At 40.5% G+C, this 22,499-nt stretch overlaps 1 protein-coding gene across 1 annotated transcript in view; it reads left to right on the top strand.

The window, feature by feature from the left end:
• FERMT1 (fermitin family member 1) overlaps nucleotides 1-22,499 on the top strand; it is a 52,745-nt gene that overhangs the window by 16,217 nt on the left and 14,029 nt on the right. The window contains exons 6-9 of the mRNA XM_030913908.1: nucleotides 56-158; nucleotides 12,919-13,026; nucleotides 13,513-13,644; nucleotides 15,566-15,615. Of these exons, the coding sequence (XP_030769768.1) occupies nucleotides 56-158; nucleotides 12,919-13,026; nucleotides 13,513-13,644; nucleotides 15,566-15,615 (393 nt within the window). The remainder of the gene's footprint in view (nucleotides 1-55; nucleotides 159-12,918; nucleotides 13,027-13,512; nucleotides 13,645-15,565; nucleotides 15,616-22,499) is intronic.

The raw sequence follows: 22,499 nt of genomic DNA on the forward strand, positions 1-22,499 counted from the left end.
ATGGATATGTATGTAAAATTGATTGGCTTCTAAAACTTACGCTGTCATTTTCTAGTTGGCTAGACTCCTCGCGCTCCCTTATGGAACAAGGCATCCAAGAGGATGAGCAGCTGCTGTTACGATTTAAATACTACTCTTTCTTTGACTTGAATCCTAAAGTAAGCAACTTTTGTCTTTTGTCTTTCTCTTTTTAATATGAATGCATGGAAGTATAAAATTGCAGCATTTGGTTATGAAAATGAGGATGAATTTATTTGTGTGATCGCCTGTTTAGCCCTGCAGGGTGAGACTGGTACATGGACCTGGTCTCTGAATTTTTATCCTTTGGTTTCTACTGGGCACAGTAAGCTGCTACGGAGTTAGCTGCAGTCTCTGGGGATCTTTGTGCCTAGTGTGGCATGCACTGCCCCCTCCATTCACAGGAATGGTCAAACAAGATAAGAGTAACTCACAGAGCTGGAGTTCTTTTTTTTTTTTTTTTTTTTTAATTGATACAGAGTCTTGCTCTGTCACCCAGGTTGGAGTGCAGTGGCATGATCTCAGCTCACTGCAACCTCCACCTCCCGGGTTCAAGCAATTATTTTGCCTCAGCCTCCCGAGTAGCTGGAACTACAGGCTCATGCAACCACGCCCAGCCAATTTTTGTATTTTTAGTAAAGATGGGGTTTCACTATATTGGCCAGGTTGGTCTCAAACTCCTGACCACATGATCCTCCTGCCTCAGCCTCCCAAAGTGCTGGGATTACAGGCATGAGCCACTGCATCCGGCCAGAGTTGGAGTTCTTAATGCTGAGGAAGGAAAGGAGTTGTCAGAGGTCAGGGTTAAAGGCAGGTTCCCACGAACAAGCTAGGACCACATGATGGTGCACACAGGACTGCACTCCAGTGCTTGCTTACTCTTTGGAATTGAGGAAAAGGGATCATCTATGTAATCCCTTTTTCTCACCTGGTCACCCAGCTGGTCACCAGTTCCATTTTCACTGCACATCTCCCCCTGGAGGCTATTAGAATAACTAATGAGGGTTGAGATAAGTTCTTTGAACTTCTGCCTCGTCCTTGCTCCTGATGAGCCCGCTTGCAGAACTGAGAGTCAGCGGTACAACGGACCAGTGTTGACAACATAAACTGGATGACTGGTCCTCTGAGTGTGCAGGGTCCCCATGTCGCAGCTCCCATCACTGTTTTGTGCTTGTTGCTCTTTTCCATTCACTGCCAGACACTTGGAGGAGCTTGCCTCGGTCAACCTTTCTGTACAGACCCTTTCTCATCTACAGCAGCGTTTCCACCTCTTGTAAGAGGCACTGTCTTCTCCTTCATCCTGACTTTAGGTCTGGTCTGTAAAGGCTCACCTCAGCTTCCACTGTTTCCCCAGCTGGCATCTTCAAAACAAACCTTATTCCTTGCCATTTCTAAGGAGAGGTTCCTGCTCAGTCCTTGATTTTTATCCTGTGGACCAAGCTTGTGTCTGTAATGCATAAGTGAATCATTACAGAAGCGCAAATTTTGGCTTTCCTTCGATAAAATCTTCAGGAGAAATTACTGTACTGCTTCTCCTACACAATTGGCTTAGCTTTTTTTTAAGTGTACTGTGAATTATGCAACTGTCCAGGTTTTTTGTTTTTGTTTTTGCATTGTCTGCTAAAACCAAGTCCATACTTTTATGTGATTTTATTTTTAAGCCTCATTCATGACTCAACTTTAGTGTTTTCCTTGTTTAACTCTTAATTTAAGCTATCCTGTTGTATGCCATCTGTTCTAATAAGCTGCCTTACATTTTTTTCTGAAAATAGGTGATACATAAATAAAATATGCCTATGCATTTTCCAGTTACTAAGTCAGTAATTTGGTCCTGTCTTATCTATTCAAATCTGTGCCCCATCTGATGTTTATGTATTTATTTATTGAGCAACTACTGTAGGCCAAGAACTAAGCTGGGTACTGAGAACTCAAAACTGTTGTACATTAAAATGATGTTTTCAAATTAATAAGATAAAATACATAGGACTACAAAATGAAACAGTTAATATTAAACTGTAGTGGCCAAACTCTTTTTGAAAATGTATATAGTAATATATTTTTAGTTAATTGAATAAAGAAGATCTGGTGGTAGTTCTTATAACTACCATAATTTCAAAGTAGTGATGTGGGTGAGCATTGCTTGAAGACAGAAGCAACAACTGGCACACAGAAGGAAAAAAATCTTGATTCTGGTGGTCAGAGTGACAAGTCCTCTGCAATGCTGTGGTTTATGGCTCACACTCATCCTGAGAGGAAATGCTACATTTCCGTTAGAAGTCCGTGCAATTGGAGAGGTTGCGTTTCCTCATACGAGCTTGTGGACCACCTGGTAATCAAACTTCCCAGTCCAAGAACCCCAGAATCAGAACCCCTGCTCTGAGACCACATTCAGGTTCCACTCTCTCCAGAAAGGAGCTTTTCTCTACTCTCGGTCACATGGGCCTTTGCCTTCTCTGAGCCACAGCTGAATACCGTACAATTTCAGTACTCATGCCATGTCTGTGGATTTTTTTCTACAAACAGACAACCAAGTCCTTGGAGACGGAGACCGCATCCGGTACTTTCTTTGCCCCTCACCCCACATGCTGTGAGTCAGGTTTTCCCAGTTCAGGCACCTGATTGATGATAGGATTACTCAGCCCAAGGACTCGTAGGGTCCTTGGGGACCCTTCCAGCAGTTTCTTTGCCAAGAGACTCCCCCATTCAATCCCCTGCCTCAGAACTAAGCTTGAGCTAAAAAGAATGCAGCTGAGTCATCTGCCCCCTGAAAAACTGTCAGGAACATGTAAGTGACTTCACGGTCAAATAAGCCAGATAATGGCAGACTATTGGCATAAATGTAGAGGAGCAGGGTTAAATATGTATTTGTCTAAAAACTGGAAGAAATCAAACGAATTCTACTTCAGAAGGGGACAAGGACACTGAAGCTGAGGGTCACAAGGGCTGTTGTCTCTGGCTGTTTGGCCTCTAGCCTCTGCTTGCTTAATTGGTGAGGAGCTCCCTCTTCATAGCCTAAAAAGTGAAACCTATTTGAATCTAACAGCCACACAGAAACTGTCAACCCAAAGGTGACAGGAAGACTCAGGATAGCAGGACATGGTTTTGGGGGACCCTGTGATCCTCAACCACTTTAGTACTTATGGCGATATTCCCTTCCCCGTCTCTTACAATTATGAGTACTATAGATAAAATCAAGTTTAAGACTCCTACTGTGTGCTACATAAATATAGGGGGATATAGAAATTTAAGATGTAATTCGGGTTCTCGTGGCAGCTATAATCAAATCTAAGAGGAGGAAAGAGCACCCATGAAGCTCCTGCAAATTTACAAGGCACCCTACGAGTAGGAACTAAAATCTACAGTGAGGACTAGGGAGCTTATCTGGCTTTCAGAGAGATTCGTGCTGGCCACAGGTCCTTAGTAACAGGTGCTGATTAAAATCTCAGATATATAAAATGCTAGAATTCAACATTTCAAAAATAATAGACTCACTGGGAGCAGGGGCTTATGCCTGTAATCACAGTACTTTGGGAGGCCGAGGTGGGTGCATTGCCTGGGGTTAGAAGTTCGAGACCAGCCTGGCCAACATGGTGAAACCCCATCTCTACTAAAAATACAAAAAATAGCCAGGCATGGTGGCATATGCCTGTAATCCCAGCTACTTGGGAGACCAAGGCAGGAGAATCACTTGAACCTGGGAGGCAGAGCTTGCAGTGAGCCGAGATCACACCATTGCACTACAGCCTGGGCAACGATAGCAAAACTGTGTCTCCCAAAATAAATAAATAAAATAATAATAATAATAATAATAATAATAGACTCAAAAAATGAAAAATCCAGAAAAGAAAAGATTGGTACATTTTAATAAAAAATGAAAATTTTACACCTGGCCAAAAAAAAAAAAAAAAAAAACTATAGCAAAGTAAAAGTCTTTACAACACATGCTTCAAACAAAAGACGAATTTCTCTAATATGTAAAGAGCTCCTAAAAATCAATAATAAGAAGACCAACAACCCAGTAGACTAATGAGCAAAGGATGTAAATATATAGTTCATAGAAAAGGAACTATAATGCTTTATAGTGGCAAAGATCAAAAAGTTTCACATACTTTCTTGGCAAGAGTGTCAGGAAATGTGCTCTCTCATAGAATGCTTGTAGGTCAAAGTAGAAATTAGTCTATGGAGTGCAATTTGGCAGTATCAGAATTACAATTCTACATAGCTTTGATTCAGCAAATCCACTCCTAGGTGTTTATAGCACAGTTATACTCACACATGCAAACTGATATGTGGGTATACAAGGGCGGTTATTATATTGTTTTAGGAAAAGATTGGAAACCACCTAAATGTCCATAGCTAGAGAATTGGTTAAATACATTATGATACATTCATACCATATTGTTTTTAAAAAGAATGAATCAGTTCCTTTTTGATGTGAAACAGACTCCAGGTGTATTATTAAAAGATGCAAAATAGCCCATAGAGAAGCTGCCATTTCTGGGGGACAAGGTAGAGACGGGGACTAACTTTTTATTGAACACTCCTTGTCCCTTTCAAATTCATTCGTAATGAATTCATTTATCATATACTCTTTTGCCCCTTTTTAAATGTGTTCAAAATTTGTGAATAAAAAAAAACACATTTTAGAACTCTGATAGTTTATAGTATTTTAGTGTTCAGTACAGGAAAAGCACATCTGTTTTAATAAGAGGCCTGGAGGATACTGAAAGCTGCTCCTGGGCCAATAGACAATCTTAAGTAATTAGATCTAAATAGTAACCCCTTCTTAAGAAAGAGCAGGAAAACTATGACAAGTAGGTTTTATTATTTGCTCTTATTGTTGGTTGTTGGAATGACGGACAGGGGTGGAGGGTTTACTGAACTGACTAGACCGGGAGAAACAGGGATTCAAGGAGTGGAGAGGTGGCAGAACCCATGTGGTTCCAGCTTGGGGTTTCTATTTTCTGTTTTTTTGTTTTGTTTTGTTTTGTTTTGTTTTGTTTTGTTTTGTTTTTTGAGACACACGTTTCACTCTGTCACCCAGGCTGGGGTGCAGTGGCACAATCTCGGCTCACTGCAACCTCTGCCTCCCAGGTTCAAGCGATTCTCCTGCCTCAGCCTCCTGAGTAGCTGGGACTACAGGCATGCACCACCACACCCAGCTAATTTTTGCATTTTTAGTAGAGATGGGGTTTCACCATGTTGGCCAGGCTGGTCTCAAATTCCTGACCTCAAGAGATCCTCCTGCCTTGGCCTCCCAAAGTGCTGGGATTACAGTCGTGAGCCACCATGCCCGCTCTATTTTCAATTAAGCAAAGAAAAGGGCCAAGGAGAGGGTATGAGTAGCCAACCCCACCAAGGAAAAAAAAATTGTTTCTAAGTCACTGGAGAACCCACTGAAAGAGTTCTCAGGGCGGGAGTATAGGGGGAAGTCCTATAGGATGCCTGTTAATGACCTGTGAAAGATCTGGAACCTTGTGATGCAGCATCGTCTGCATCACAGACAGAGAAATGGGAACAGGCCTCCAGAGAGCAAACTCCAGAGCTTTGCTGGATGCATCAGAGAAATCCTGTTGCTTGGCAAGAGACAGAGCTCATCCTGTAGCTGGTTAAGACATCCCAGACCCTGTTTTTCTATAAATGTAGATAACTTTTATTTAATTCATGTTCTTTCAAAGAATTGTTTTATTTGGCTTGTAGAGGGGTGTTAGGATGTTCAGGTATGGAAGATTTTATTAATTTTTAAATTTTTTTTTTTTTTTTTTTTTTTTTTTTTTTTTTTTTTGAGACGGAGTCTCACTCTGTCGCCCAGGCTGGAGTGCAGTGGCCGGATCTCAGCTCACTGCAAGCTCCGCCTCCCGGGTTCACACCATTCTCCTGCCTCAGCCTCCTGAGTAGCTGGGACTACAGGCGCCCGCCACCTCGCCCGGCTAGTTTTTTGTATTTTTTAGTAGAGACGGGGTTTCACCGTGTTAGCCTGGATGGTCTCGATCTCCTGACTTCGTGATCCGCCCGTCTCGGCCTCCCAAAGTGCTGGGATTGCAGGCTTGAGCTACTGCGCCCAGCCTAATTTTTTAAATCTTTTATTCACTGCATTGAGAGAAGCCTTATTGAGTAACTTAACTTCCCACTGAGACTCCTACAGCATTAGCATTGTAAACACTGGGACTGAGTGACTGACAGACAGACAGCTAGATATGACAGTATGTCAATTCCATTCAGATTTTAGTGGCTCCACCTGCTATTTAGATTCCATCTGTAAACTAAATTATAGCAGGGGTCTTTTGGGGAGAGATTGGCTGCATGGGTTTTTTGGTTTGTGGTTTTTTAGTTGTTATGTCTTGATTGCACTATAATTTACATGCCATAAAGTCACCCATTAGGTATACACTACAATGATTTTTGATCAGTTTATACAGGTGTGTAACCATCACCCCAATCCAATTTTAAAACCACTTCTGGCTGGGTATGGTGGCTCACGCCTGTAATCCCAGCACTTTGGGAAGCCAAGGCAGGCGGATCACCTGAGATCAGGAGTTCAAAACCAGCTTGGCCAACATGGCAAAACCCCGTCCCTACTAAAAGTACAAAAAATTAGCCAGGTGTGGTGGGCAGGCACCTATAGTCCCAGCTACTTGGGAGACTGAGGCAGGAGAATCACCTGAACCCAGGCAGTGGAGGTTGCAGTGAGGCAAGATCACACCACTGCACTCCAGCCTGGGTGACAGAGCAAGACTCCGTCTCAAATAAAAATAAATTAACTAATTAATTAATTAATTAAAATAAAATAAAACACCTCTTCCCCAGAACCATTTTTGGTCAGTCCCTGGCCTCAACCTCAGCCCCAGATGACTGCTGGTCTGCTTTGTGTCTTGAATTTTGCCTTTTCTAGAAACTTCATACAGATGGCCTCATACCACATGCAATCTTATGTCTGGATTCCTGCACGAGGCATCATGTCTTTGTGCTGTATATGTTGTTGTGTGCGTTCATAGTGCATTCCTTTTTATTGCTGAGTGGTAGCCCGTTGTATGAATGGTACCACATTTTGTTTATTTGTTCACTAGCTGAGGGACATTGGACTGTTTACAGCTTGGGGCTATTACGAATAAGGCTGCCATGAATATTCTCATGTATGTTTTGTTTTCATTCGTTTTTGGAAGATTCTGCACCAGCTCCTCAGGTGTTCTGTGACACCTGGCAAAGTTCGTAAAACGTGACAGACTTTAAGATTTTTACCATTTAAGTGCCCTAAATCCCACACATTTGGTTCAGCATTTGTCTTCCTTTCCCTGAAGCCTTAGAAGTGCTGAGAAGGGCTGGGCGTGGTGGTTCACGCCTGTAATCCCAGCACTTTGGGAGGCCGAGGCGGGCGGATCACCTGAGGTCAGGAGTTCAAGACCAGCCTGGCCAAATAGTGAAACCCTATTTCTACTAAAAATACAAAAAAATGAGCCGAATGTGGTGGGGCCCATCTGCAATCCCAGCTACTCGGGAGGCTGAAGCATACGAATCACTTGAACCCACGAGGCGGAGATTGCAGTAAGCCAAGATCGCACCACTGCACTCCAGTCTGGGTGACAGAGCAAGACTCTGTCTTTAAAAAAAAAAAAAAAAAAAAAAAAAAAAGTGCTGAGAAGGAGCATGCCTGTGCAACAGGTCATGTTTCCCCTTTATCTGATAGCAACACTGTTGGCTGGTTTTGGCTTACCTCGGATTTTTACATTGCTTATCACCCTTTTTCTTAGTATGCATAAGGTTAATATGAAAGGAAAAACAAACCAATGCTAATCAACTCATGATAAATCTGCTTAGGTACTCAGAGTATCTTTCTAGTCCTCTTCCATGTTTTCTTCAACATTAGTATTTTTTCCCAAAGGATAGGTTAGGCTGGTGCAAAATTAATTGCGTTTTTTGCCATTACTTTCAATGGCAAAAACTGCAATTATAATGGCAAAAAACGCAATTAATTTTGCACCAACCTCATATTAAAATGTATATTCACGGTAAAAAAAAAAAAAAAGGAGTTTTTTTTTAATGGGTATACAGTTTCAGTTGTGCAAATGAAAAGCCTTCTATAGATGGATGGTGATGATGGTTGCACAACAGTGTGAATATGCTTAATGCCACTAAACTGTACACTTAAAAATGGTTAAGATAAGGCCTGGCATGGTGGCTCACACCTATAATTCCAGCACTTTGGGAGGCCAACATGTAAGGATGGCTTGAAGCCAGGAGTTCAACATCAGCCTGGGCAACATAGTGAGACCCTGTCTCTACAAAAAAAAAAAAAGAAAAAATTTGCCAAGTGTGGTGGCTCACACCTGTAGTCCCAACTGCTGGGGAGGCTGAAGCAGGAGTATTGCTGGAGCCCAGTGAGGCTGCAGTGAGCTATGATTACACCACTGCGCTACACTCTGCATGACAGAGTGAGACCCTGCCTCTAAAAAACAGTGGGGGGATGGTTAAGATGGTAAATATTATGTTTCATATGTTTTACTACAATTAAATTATTTTTTAAAACTCAAACATAGGGTGGGCACAGTGGCTCATGCCTGTAATCCCAGCACTTTGGGAGGCTGAGGTGGGTGGATCACCTGAGGTTGGGAGTTTGAGACTAGCATTGCCAGCACGGTGAACTCCTGTCTCTACTAAAAATACACAAAAAAAATTAGCAGAACATGGTGGCGGGCACCTGTAATCCCCGCTACTCAGGAAGCTGAGGCAGGAGAATCACTTGAACCTGGGAGGCAGAGGTTGCAGTGAACTGAGATTGCGCCATTGCACTCCAGCCTGGGCAACAGAGCGAGACTCCATCTCAAAAATAAACAAACAAACATAATAAGAAAGAAATTGTTTAGAGTAAAAATGGACAACAGTTCTGTACCATGACCATTCTCCTAAGAGGCAGCCACAGTTAACAACTTCATCACCAACCATCCTTGCAGACTTTTTTAGACATGTTTACAAATATATTTTTGAATAGATTTTCAAGACTTTGTGTTCCCTAGATAAGTAGGATCACTTGTTTGCTCTGTAGCTTGTTTCTTATCTCTTCATAACATATCATGGCTATCTTTCATGTCAGTATAAATAAGTCAGACTCACTTTTTTTAACCAATGAAAAATAATCAAAGGAAAGGCTAAACTGTAGTTTATCAGGACTTAAATGTGCTGAACATGCTTGTAAAAGTATCTCACAAGTACTTGCATTTCTTTGGAACAGTAACACTGGATGTGCTTATCAAAGGGCAAAATGATACTAAAAGCTTTACATCACCAAATTACCTTTCTACTAACAGCATCTGTGAAAGGGCTGATATCCCCATATCCTCACCAACTTCAAACATTATCAGTATTTGTAATGTAGGTAGATGTGATAGGAAAATGGAAATTAGGTCACCTTGCTTTAGTTTGAATTCTCTAGTAATTAGTGAGACTGAGCATCTTTTCTAATGTTTTTGCGGCCATTTTGCTTTCTTCTGTGAATTGCCTGTTTATATATTTGCCACAAACTCTATTGAATTATTTATACTTTTCATATGATTTATAGGAGTACTTTGTATATGATGGACATCATTTTTTATATTTATTACAAATTTTTTTAATTATTCAAATATTTCAAATATTTTTTTCAATCTCTATCCTACATTTTATACATTTATAACCTTCTTTAGGATTTTTTTACCATTAAAAATGTTTAATTTTAGGTTGTCAAGGCAGGCTTATGCATCATAACTTTTAGGCCTCTTGTCTTGCTTGGAATAGACTTCCGCATTTAAAGATTACAGAAAGTATTCCCTCATGTGTCCATCTGATAATAGTCATGGTTTTTCTGTTTAGCTGTTTTATAATAGCTTTTTGAGATATAATTTACATGCCATACATTTAACTGTTTAACATGTACAATTCAGTGGTTTTTAGTATATTCACAGAGTTGTGCAACCATTAACCACCATCTGATTTCAGCACATTTTCGTCACCGCAGTAAGAAACTCCATACCCATTGGCGATCACTCCCCAGTTCCCTCCTACCCTCCCAGCCCTGGGCAATCATCAGTCTGTTGTCTGTCTCTGTGGATTTGCCTATTCTGGAAACCTCCTATAAGTGGAATTACACAAAATGTGGTACTTTATGAATAATTTTTTTCACTTAGCATAGTATTTTCAGAATTCATTCATTCATTCCTATTGTAGCATGTATTATATTTTATGTCTTTTTAATGCTAACTAACATTTCCTTGTTTATGTATGCTACATTCATTCATCAATCAATGAACATTTGGATTGTTTTCACTGTTTGACTCTTACGAATAATACTGCCATGAACATTCATGTATTCTTTTGGAATTTTATTGTAAAATATACATAATATTTACCATTTTAACCATTTTTAGATGCACAATTCAGTAGCATTAAGGATATTCACAGTGTTGTGAAACTATCACCACTATCCATTTTCTCTCTCTTTTTTTTTTTTCCTGAGATAGAGTCTCTCTCTGTCACCCAGGCTATGATCATAGCTCACTGCACCCTTAAACTCCTGGGCTCAAGCAATCCTCCAACCTCAGCCTCCTGAGTAGCTAGAACAGGTGCATGCCACCATGCCTGGATAATTTATTTTATTTTATTTTTGTAGAAACAGCAGAGACTCATCATGTTGCCTAGGGTGATCTTGAATTCCTGGTCTCAAGCAATCCTCCTGCCTCAACCTCCCAAGTTTCTGGGACTATAGGCACGAGCCACTTTTTTAAAAAATAGAGACAAGAGTCTTGCTATGTTGCCCAGGTTGGGCCACTGTCCATTTTCAAAACTTTCTTATCATCCCAAAAAGAAACTCTGTACCCACTAAACAATAATTCTTCATTGCCTTCTCTCCCTTGCCCCTGGTATCCTCTATTCTACTTTCTCTCTCTATGAATTTGCCTATTCTAGATAGTTTTATAAGTGAAGTCATCCAGTATTTGATTTTTTGTATTTAGCTTATTTCACTTAGCACAGTATCTTCAAGCTCATTCACATTGTATCATGTATCAGAATTTCATTCCTCTTTTTTTTTTTTCTTTTTTCTTTTTTTTTCCCCCAAGACAGTCTCACTCTCATTGCCCAGGCTGGAGTGCAGTGGTGCAATCTCAGCTCACTGCAACCTCTGCCTCCCAGGTTCAAGTAATCCTCCCACCTCAGCCTCCCAAGTAGGTGGGATGACACGCGCCTGCCACCATGCCCAGCTAATTTTTGTATTTTTAGTAGAGTCAGGGTTTCACCATGTTGGCCAGGTGGGTCTCAAACTTGTGACCTCAAGTGATCTGCCCACCTCTGCCTCTCAAAGTGCTGGGATTACAGGTGTGAGCCACCATGCCCAGCCAGAATTCCATTCCTTTTTAAGGCTGAATAGTGTTCTATTGTATGTGTACAGCATTTTATTTATCCATTCAGCTGTTGATGTACATCTGGGCTGTTTCTACCTTTTTGCTATTATGAATATTGTTGCTGTAAACATTACTGTACAACTATGTGTTTGGATGCCACTTTCAGTTTGTTTGGGTGTACATGTAGGGGTAGGACTGATGGATTATATTCTATGTTTAACTTTTTAAAGAACTGCCAAACTTTTCTACAGAGGCTGCATCATTTTACACCTAGCAGTGCATAAGGGTTCCAATTTCTCCACAGCCTCACCAACACTGGTTATTACCTGTCTTTTAGATAAGAGCCATTCTAGTAGGTGTGAAGTAGTATCTTATTGTGGTTTTATATGTTTAAATTATTTAATCCATCTGTAATTTATATTTTTGGATAGTGTAAAGTTATTTTTTTGTTTCCATTTGTGTTATAAATAGCTAGGCATTTTCAACACTGTTTATAGTGTTGAATTCTTCCTTCCCCTGCTGTTATAAAGTGTCATTTTTATATTTTAATATAAAATTAATATTTTATATTAAATTTATATACATACATAAGTCTGTTTCTAGATAAGGTTTTATTGACACTTTACCAATCGCTACACTAGTACCATACCATTTTAATTACTGCAACTTTATAATAGGTTTTAATGTCTGGGAGGACAAGTGCTTTACTCAACATTGTTCTTTTTCAGTTTCTTGGCAATATTTGAACATTGTGTCTTCCAACTTAACTTGAGAATCAGCTTGTATAAAGTTTCTTTTAAAAATTCCCATCAGATTCTGCTTGGGATTGCACTGGGCTTGCGGATCAGCATGGGGATCCCTTCTGTTACACTGTTTATCTATTACACTGTTTATCTTATGAACCATTTTTACTATCTATTACTACCAATATGTAGATAAAAGAGAGAGAAAATAATGGAATCAAAGTTAGGTTGTAAAGAAGCAGCAGCAGCAGCTCTGGAAAATGTATGAAGAAAGTCAGTTCTGAATTCAGAAGTAAAATGGGCTGGAGGGCCAGGCGCAGTGGCTCACACCGGTAATCCCAGCACTTTGTGGACTGAGATGGGTAGATTGTTTGAGCACAGGAGTTCGAGACCAGCCTGGGCACCATGGCGAAACCTTTTCTCTACAAAAAAATACAAACATTAGCCAGGTGTGGTGGCACACACCTGTAGTCCCAGCTACTTGGGAGGCTGAGGCACAAGAATTACATGAACCCAGGAGGCGGATGTTGCAGTGAGCCAAGATTGCACCACTGCATTCCAGCCTAGGCGACAGAGTAAGACCCTGTCTCAAAAAAAATAAAAAATTTAAAAAAAAAATTTTTTTTTAAAGGCTGAGTATTTGGCACAATAGAACTATTCCTTTCATTTACCTGAGCTGAAGTTTGCTACATCTGATTAACAGAGAATGGCCTCAGTTGTTTCAGAATTTTTGTATTGTGGGATGTAAATATACCTCATTACACACACACCTCTGTTTTTATCTCTAGTACGATGCTGTCCGAATAAACCAACTCTACGAACAAGCCAGATGGGCCATTCTCTTAGAAGAAATTGATTGCACAGAGGAAGAAATGTTGATCTTTGCAGCTCTACAGGTATGGGAACTTCAGTACCTTTTCTCTGGAAGGAGACAAACCAAGTTTGTTCTGCTTAAAGTTTCATATGCTTCATACCAGTTTTTTTTCTTTGAAGAAATATCTGAAAATAAGGAGAGCAATTTTTTTCTGTATTTTTTATTTTGCTTTCTTCTTCAGACCAGAACAAATTTTTAATTTAAAATGTTCCTCATAATCGACACACGCTCACATCCTATGTAAGACACTGGTCTTGCAATTATTATCTCTTCCCTACCGTAAGCACAGTCAGTGATGAGAAAGAACCAGTTGTAACATGACTAACCATGGACCTCAGAATGATTCAGGTTAAAATGTCATTTTCACCACATGGGAAGGAGATCTCCTCTTAGGAGATGTTCAGTATTCCAAGGGAATAGTCCTCAAAGAAAAAAAATGGCTGATGGATTATTTATATTTATAACATTTCTGTTTACAACATTTCTAAAACTTCTGTTTTCATTTTAGTACCACATTAGCAAACTGTCGTTGTCTGCTGAAACACAGGATTTTACAAGCGAGTCTGAGGTTGACGAAATAGAAGCAGCGCTTTCTAATTTGGAAGTAACCCTAGAAGGTGGAAAAGCAGACAGCCTTTTGGTATGAACTCTTTCCAATCACCAAGAACTGTGGCTTTCTTCTAACTGATTGACAAGTATAAATAAACTTTTCTTTATTAGAAGAGAATATTTCATCTGATTTTGAAAAAAAAAGAAAAAGATTCTCTTCGCCTAACAAGCTTCAACCTAGCAAGAACTAACTAACTTTTCACAGGTTAGCTCTGTAAGGACTATATATTCATTTCTACTAAAGACAATACTTTGGTGTTGTATTTCTTCCTAGGGATAAGTTGGCATGGTGTGAAGGAGCCACTGCCGAGGGCTCCACTTCACTAGCATGGAATGTGGAATTGGTCCCTAAACTTAAGTCCAGAAAATACCACCCTGTCTATTGCATGCAGCAGCTGTGAGAATAGAATAGAGAAAATTGTTTCTTTTTTTCTTTTTTCTGAGACAAGCTGAAGTACAGTAGTGCAATCAAGGCTCACTGCAGCCTCAGCCTCCTGGGCTCAAGCAGTCCTCCCATCTCAGCCTCCTGAGTAGCTGGGACTACAGGCACACACTACCAGGCCTGGCTAATTTTTGTATATTTTGTAGAGATAAGGTTTGCCATATTCCCCAGGCTGGTCTCTAACTCCAGGGCTCAAGTGACTCTCCCGCCTCAGCCTCCCAAAGTGTTGAGATTACAGGCATGAGCCACTGTGACTGGCCAAGAAAATTCTTTACAGATAAAAACCTTATTTCTATTTGCTTTGTCATCCATTTCAACTAGACAAGCTTGACAGAAGTTGTGGCCTTTTTCCGGAACATTGCAAAAAGTTTCTGAATGCTTTTGACTTCAGGAGATAAACAAAAACCCTCCAATAAAACAAAGATAACTGTTTTGTCATCTCTTTCTCCTTATCCATGAAAGGTGAATGTCAGCTTTATAACTGAAAATTCCCCTCCTGTTTAATTCACTTATGAGGTGCCACCCTTTTATTTAACTTCAGTCATGGGAATAATTATTAATCACATTGAATCAGAGAGGTGGGTCCACCATAATTGGATGTAAACAATCATGGATTAGATTGTGTTACTATATTCTGCATTGAATGTATGTTCTCTTATCATTAAATGTCCTAAAATAAGAAATTGGTCTCATTCAGGAGCAAATACTTAATACAAACTAAATGCCAAGATTCCCTAGAGATGCAGGGCCCTGTCTCACGCTTACAGAAGACACAGGCCCCATGAACTTGGAGTTCTCTGTTGTCTACCTTCTCCACTGAATAAATACAACAGGAAAGTAATTCTTTTTAGAATAAATAAAAAGTTAAGTCCTCCCTCCCTTAATAGTTTTACATGATGCTAACAATAGGCTTTTCAGTTTGAAAACAGGCACCAGCCTACATTACAGAATGAACTTTGAACCAGGTTCACTTTGAAAGTTTAATCAGTGATTAGGTGTAGCAGGAGTTACCCACTCTAATATAAAAATTAAAAAGTCTTTTGTTTGCATATAAAAGTAGTCATTTCTAATTTAGATTTTTAACTTGAATGACAGTTATAGAGACTACTTTATCCATTTTTTCATTTTTTTCATCTCTCGCTTTTCATTTTTGTAATCTATGACACAAACAGAAAAGTGAAAAATACACATATGTGCAGCTTAACAAATGAGTATTCAATTGTCACCCAAGTCACCACCGAAATCAAGAAATACAATTTTGCCAGCCACCTAGGGGACCTCAACAGGGCCCCCATTCTCCTCCCAGCCCTCCTCACTCCCACGCCCAGTTAACTATTGGAAATGTGGCAAGTGTAACTGAAGAACTGAGTTTTTCATTTTATTTAATTTGAATTAATTCAACTTTAAATAGCCACCTGTAGCTAGGGACTGCCATATTAGACAATGCAGGTTGAGTATCAGCATCACTTATGAAGTTCCTGCTTTTGAAACATTATTTGTTTTTTCTTAGGAGGACATTACTGATATCCCTAAACTTGCAGATAATCTCAAATTATTTAGGTAAGTAAGCTTTAATGGGGAAAAGGAGTTACTCATAACAAAGTCTTGAAGATAAAGAGTACAGGGGTTTAAATTGTATATCCCTGAGGCAGGTTCATGGTTCAAAGGTAAAATGTGGGCTTTGCCATCAGACAGACAATGGGTTGAGTCCTAGCTCTACCACACACACCAGCTAGGTGACCTTGGGCAATATATTATGTTTCTGAGCCTCCATTTTCCAGTCTATAAAATGGGAATATACCCCTCCTTGGGCTTGTTGGGAGGATTCGATGAAATAATGCATATGAAGCATTGAGCGTGGTACATGGTTCATAGTACATGCTCAGTGAATGGTGGCGTGAACCCTCAGTGAATGGCTGGGTTCACGTCAGCAATAACAAACACATCTGCCATACTAGAGCTTCTAGTAGGATCCACCTGGGAGGCTCAATACTCTGATACCATTTGAAGGCTCTCTTATAGTTTAAAAGTCATTTCTCTCTAGAACTTTGATCCTGGGCTTACAGAGAGTAGTCACCTTAGTTTATCTACCTGTTTAAGTACTTCTAATAAACTCCATCACCTCAGGTTGATGTGAAACTGCTAAAAAGGCAGAGAAGGAGTTTTGGTTTTTTTTTTTTTCATGGAAATAATAGCCTGCCACCTCTGTGATGATGCCAAGGTGTGTTAGTATGAAAGAAACAAGGCTCTTTGAAGTCCTATCGGTTCCTTATTTTCCCTTTATGGTTTGTTGACTTTTCTTAACTAACTGGCACTTCACTGGGGCAGTTGGCTTTAAAGGACACACAAGTTGCTTTTGATAGCACATGATGCAAAGAAAGACTTAGAAAGAATGAACAATGAAGCAGGTATAAATGAAAAACAAGTGTCCAAAGGTACCAATATTTGTCAGTGGGTTTCTGCAGGTTTGGTTTTTGGGGTTTTTTACTGTGATTATAGGATGTGGTTGCAAACAATAGGGTCATTCTTTTTTTTTTTTCTTTTCTTCCTTTTTTTGAGACAGAGTCTCACTCTGCCTCCCAAGCTGGAGTGCAATGGTGCAATCTCAGCTCACTACAAACTCCGCCTCCTGGGTTCAAATGATTCTCCCGCCTCAGCCTCCTGAGTAGCTGGGAGTACAGGCGCCCATCACCATGCCCAGCTAATTCTTGTATCTTTGTAGAGACGGGGTTTCACCATGTTGGCCAGGCTGGTTTTGAACTCCTGACCTCAGGTAATCCACCCGCCTCGGTCTCCCAAAGTTCTGGGATTACAGGCGTGAGCCACCACACCCAGCCAGGGTCATTCATTTAACTTCCCTGGCATAAATGGTTGTAACCACATTTCACTCATATTGTTATAGTCAGAGCTACAGGAAAAAATTAACAATTTGAATCCACAAATACATCTTAATAAAGTGTTCATAATTGTTCCACAAAAAAATGAGTTGCCATATTCTCTGTAGAGGGCAAATCAAGCCCTTCACAAACCAAATGGTGACTGTAGCCTTCCTATAGACGTTTCTGATGAAGAAGGTGATAATTCTGGAGTTGAACCCACGTCACTATGTTACCCTGAACTGTCACAGACTTTTGGTGTGACTTAAACTCTCAAAATTGCCATCATATTTGGCCAGTGGATACTATCTAAGTTCTCAAGATGTTGCATTGAATATATAATATAGTTCATGAAAGGAAGAAACAAAGGAAGGAAGTAGAGAGAGCTCGTAGGAGGGAAGAGGGGAGGGAGATTGGAGAGTGGAACTCTAGTCCTGGTAGGGTGGGGCCTCTAACAGGCCCTTCATTTCCCAGATCTCCTTGCCTCACCAGTATGAGAGCACTGGACTAATCCTTTTATTTTTAAGTTTTTTCTTTTACAGTGAAGCTCTTTAAAAAAAAAAAAATCTATTAACTGTATTATGTAAATAGTGGACTTCAGTGTCTACCAACAGAGTATCAGCTCTAATGCAAACTCTAATCTTGCTATGAATACATATGCATGCTAGATAAAATAAAAGAATTATAAATACAGAATTAATCATGAAGTGAAACAGAAACGTCAGCTTACAGGAAATGAGGCTGGAATCTAGTTCTACAAATGTAGCATCAGCCACACAGAGGGATTTAGGGCATAGAGACAGGTTGTCATGGTTTGAGGCTAGGATTGTAATTCCCATGTAGGGATAGAAGATGAACCTTTCAGTCCTGTGTAAAGCAGGAAGTGAGAACTGAAGTGCCCGCCTAAAGGTGGAAATGTGCAAAGGCTGCCCTTCTGTTGAATGAAAAACAGAAAAACTACCCATTAGCCAAAGAAAGCAGTAAGGAAATTCATCCTTGCATGGGCTTCTGTGTGGAAATGAAAAGTATCTCTTGAGAAATCAGAGCCAAGGCTGAGTCACACACAGATGTAGATCTAATTTTTTTTTTTTTTTTTTTTTTGAGACAAAGTCTCGCTCTGTCACCCAAGATGGAGTGCAGTGACGTGATCACAGCTCACTGCAGCCTCAACCTCACAGGCTCCAGCAATCCTCCCACCTCAGTCCTCTTAGTAGCTGGGACTACAGGCATGTGCCACCACGTCTGGTTAATTTTTGTATTTTTTGTAGAGACAGAGTTTCACCATGTTGCCCAAGTTGGTCTCAAACTCCTGGACTCAAGGTCAGCCCTTCTTGGCTTCCCAAAGTCCTGGGATCACAGGCATGAGCCACCATGCCCAGCCTAGATACAAATTTAAATGTCTTATGTGTTTATGTAATAAAGGAATCCTGAAAACATAAAATAGAAACGGATCCGGGATGACAAAACCTATGAAGCCCTGACATATGTAGTTGCAAAAATACCTAGAGGGGAATATCCACAACCAAGCAGGCATGGGCCTTCCATAGAAAACAGTAACCTCCTGGCCGGGTGCGGTGGCTCACGCCTGTAATGCAACACTTTGAGAGGCTGAGAGGGGAGGACCACAAAATCAGAAAATCAAGACCATCCTGGCTAACACGGTGAAACCCCGTCTCTACTAAAAATACAAAAAAATTAGTCGGGCGTGGTGGTGGGAGCCTGTATTCCCAGCTACTCGGGAGGCTGAGGCAGGAGAATGGTGTGAACCCGGGAGGCGGAGCTTGCAGTGAGCCAAGGTCGCACCACTGCACTCCAGCCTGGGCAACAGAGCGAGACTCCACCTCAAAAAAACGAAAAAATAAAAAAGGAAACCAATAACCTCCTAAAAAATAAACAAACCCCTAATAAAAATTACTAATCATGTGAGTTAATAAACCACCATGAAAGACACAGACCCAACAGGCAAGAGGATTAGCACTTTCAATAATTTCAGGTAATAGAAAAATCTGAAGAAACCATAAAATGAGTACGTTTAGCATCATTAAGTAAATTACAAAGTAGAAATTATAATAAAAGAGAACAGGCAGTATTGAAAAGGAACCAAAAGAAATTCCAGAAATAAAAAATATAATCATAGAAATTTAAAACTAATGAGGTTTATTAAACATCAAGTTAAAAAGCACAGTTGAAGAGACAACTCAGAAAGAAGTGATTTCAACAGAAGGAGAAGGTCCAACAAACATCTGCTAGGATTTCCAGAAGAAAAAATGAGAGAGAAGTAAGCATTCAGAAGAGGAGGCTAGATAATTTTCCATATTTGTTAAAAATAAAAATCTGTAAATTTAGGAATCACAGATCTCAAAATAAATTTACTATAAATATGCATCTTGGTAATGCCAACCATTAATAAGACAAAGGAAAAAAAGACAAAATTCTTACAGAGGAGCAACAATGATGTGAGCAGCAGACTTCTCATTGGCAATAAATGTAGGCTAGGAGATACGCAGAAAGTGCTAAGAGGAGAGAACTGTCAATCTAAAATTTTATGCTCAATCAATCTTTCAAGAGTCTGGTTTTTGCAAACCCCTAGGTATGAACCAGACAAGATACAACCCTACTAGTAAATTATATACTTAATATCAACAATCATTTATGCCAAAACTGTAAGGTAACCACTGTTGGAGAAACTACTTTGAAATGAATAAAATGACTTCGCCACAAGGTTATAGAGAGAGACCACACATAATGTCCATTCATTGAGTCATCTATAGGCAAGTTACTGTTCCAGTCAGACTTACACAGTGGGCTACAGGAGATATCAGAGTGATTCATTTTATGGAAACAAGAGTCTTAAAATATACTAGAATCTTTATAATAAATAAAAAGATGGTGAGGGATCATGAAAATCTTTGGCCTCACAGTAAGGATCACTGGTTTTCACATGGAAAAATCACCTGTAAGGAGGGTTATACATTTTTGTTTTTCCAAAAAAATAAGGCCAGGAGCAGTGGCTCATGCCTCTAATCCGCAGCACTTTGGGAGGCTGAGGCAGGGCTGGTCTGAACCCAGTTTCCCTACCCCTAGCCCCTAGTAATCACTATTCAACTCTCTACTTCTGTAAGTTTGTGTGGTGACCCGCGCCTATAGGCCCAGCTATTTGGGAGGCTGAAGTGGGAGAATCACTTGGGCCTAGGAGTTTGAGACTGCAGTGACCCTGATCACTCCACTGCACTGCACCCTGGGCAACAGCGCAAGACTCTGTCAGAAAGGAAAAGAAAGGGAAGGGGAGGGGGAGGGCAGGGGAGGGGAGGGGAGGGGAGGGGAAGGGGAGGGGAGGGAAAAGAAAAAGGAAGAAGGAAGGAAGGAAATAGAAAAGAAAAAAAGAAAATACATAAAAAATAAGTGTTTCAAACTGATGACCTTCCTGTGATGATATGTGGCCATCAGTAGTAAGACTCTTGATGTTTTCAAAATAATAAACACATTAATCTCTCCTTTAAGAAAAAGTTACTATAAAGTAAGTGAGAACATAACTGGTTTTTGAAAGATTAATTCTGTACACACACTAAGGCTGTGAAGAGAGCCTTTTGAAAAGTTATTTGGAAATGTTTCTGTGGTTACATCCCTTCTGGGGAAGGGATGCTTAAAGGGTAGAAAGTTTCAGTTATGCAAGATAAATGAACTCTGAGCTGTGCATACTGGCTTACGCCTGTAATCCCAGCTACTCAGGAGGCTAAGGCAAGAGGATCACTTGAGGCCAGGAGTTTAAGACCAGCCTGGGCAACACAGTGAGATCCCCGTCTCTAAAAAAATCATAATAATAATTTTTTTTTTTTTTTTGAGTCTCGCTCTGTTGCCCAGGCTGGAGTGCAGTGGCACAATCTCATCTCAGTGAAAGCTCCGCCTCCTGGGTTCACACCATTCTCCTGCCTCAGCCTCCCAAGTAGCTGGGCCTACAGGCGCCCGCCACTGCACCTGGCTAATTTTTTGTACTTTTAGTAGAGACAGGGTTTCACCATGTTAGCCAGGATGGTCTCAATCTCCTGACCTCGTGATCCACCTGCCTCAGCCTCCCAAAATGCTGGGATTACAGGCATGAGCCACCACGCCCGGCCTATAATAAAATTTTAAAAGATAAGTAAGTTCTAGATATCTACTGTACTGCATAGGCAGGTAGATCTTATGTTAAGTGTTCTTATCACAAAAAAGAAGAAGAAGAAAGGAAGTGGGAGGAAACTTAGAGCCATGTTGGCTGTCTATGGTCTTAATGGTGGTGATGGTTTTACAAGTGTATACTTATTCCCAAACTCATCAAGATACACACAGTAAGTATGTACAACTCTTTATATGACAATCACACCTCAATACAGTGTTGTTTTTTTTTTTAATCTGCACACTTTTAAAACTTGGAGACAGAACTTTTCTGTGTTAAATATTATCCAAATTAAAAGTTCTGGCTGAGCATGGTGGCTCATACCTGTAATCCCAGCACTTTGGGAGGCCGAGGAGGGTGGATCATTTGAGGTCAGGAGATCGAGACCAGCCTGGCCAACCAACATGTTGAAACCTGTCTCTACTCAAACTACAAAAATTAGCCACGTGGTAGTGATGTGCGCCTGTTATCCCAGCTACTGGGGAGGCTGAGGCAGGAGAATCACTTGAGCCTGGGAAGTGGAGGTTGCAGTGAGCCAAGATTGCACCACTGCACTCCATCTAGCCTGGGCAACAGAGTGAAGCCCTGTCTCAAAAAAAACAAAAAGAAAATTTCTAACGAGAGCCTGTCTCGCTCGTTCTTAAGTACATCATTCACCACCCAGCATCTCCTCCATTCCCCATTCCCCTACCCTGCCCAGGCTTTGATGCATAGAACAGCAGCAATGATTAGCTTTGTTAATGTGTCAGAAGCATCCTGAAAGATGAACCAAACTTCCAGGCAGGAGACAGGAGGAGGAACTTGAGATCGCTTGATACTCTTAAGGTCCAGGTAAAACGGAGAAGTAGGGCCTCATTCTTAAGCCTAAAGAGAAATATGTAGCTGCCCAAGATTAAACCAAGACCTTATTACCTATATCTTTTGGTTAAAGGTTGTGTCTTTATTATTCTGAAAATACTATTCATTTTGGAGAATCTGAGTATTAAACAACCTTCTAAATATATTCCTTAGAACTGCTTGGGCATGGAGGCTCACCCCTGTAATCCCAGCACTTTGGGAGGCCAAGGCAGGTGGATCACTTGAGCTCAGGAGTTCAAGACCAGTCTGGCCAACATGATGAAACCCCGGCTCTACTAAAAATACAAAAATTAGCCGGCCATGGTGGTATACGCCTGTAGTCCCAGCTACCCAGGAGACTGAGGCATGAGGATCACTTGAACCCAGGAGAAGGAGGCTGCAGTGAGCCGAGATCGTACCACTGCACTCCAGTCTGGGTGACAGAGCAAGACCCCATCTCAAAAAAAAAAAAAAAAAAAAGAACTGTCTTAACTACAGCCCACAACATGATAAATACTAGTTTTTTGTTGTCATTGTTGTTACTTGTTTTTTGGGTTTTTTTTGAGATGGAGTCTTGC

The sequence above is a fragment of the Rhinopithecus roxellana genome, chromosome 13 (assembly GCF_007565055.1).
Source record: "Rhinopithecus roxellana isolate Shanxi Qingling chromosome 13, ASM756505v1, whole genome shotgun sequence".
NCBI lineage: Eukaryota > Metazoa > Chordata > Mammalia > Primates > Cercopithecidae > Rhinopithecus > Rhinopithecus roxellana.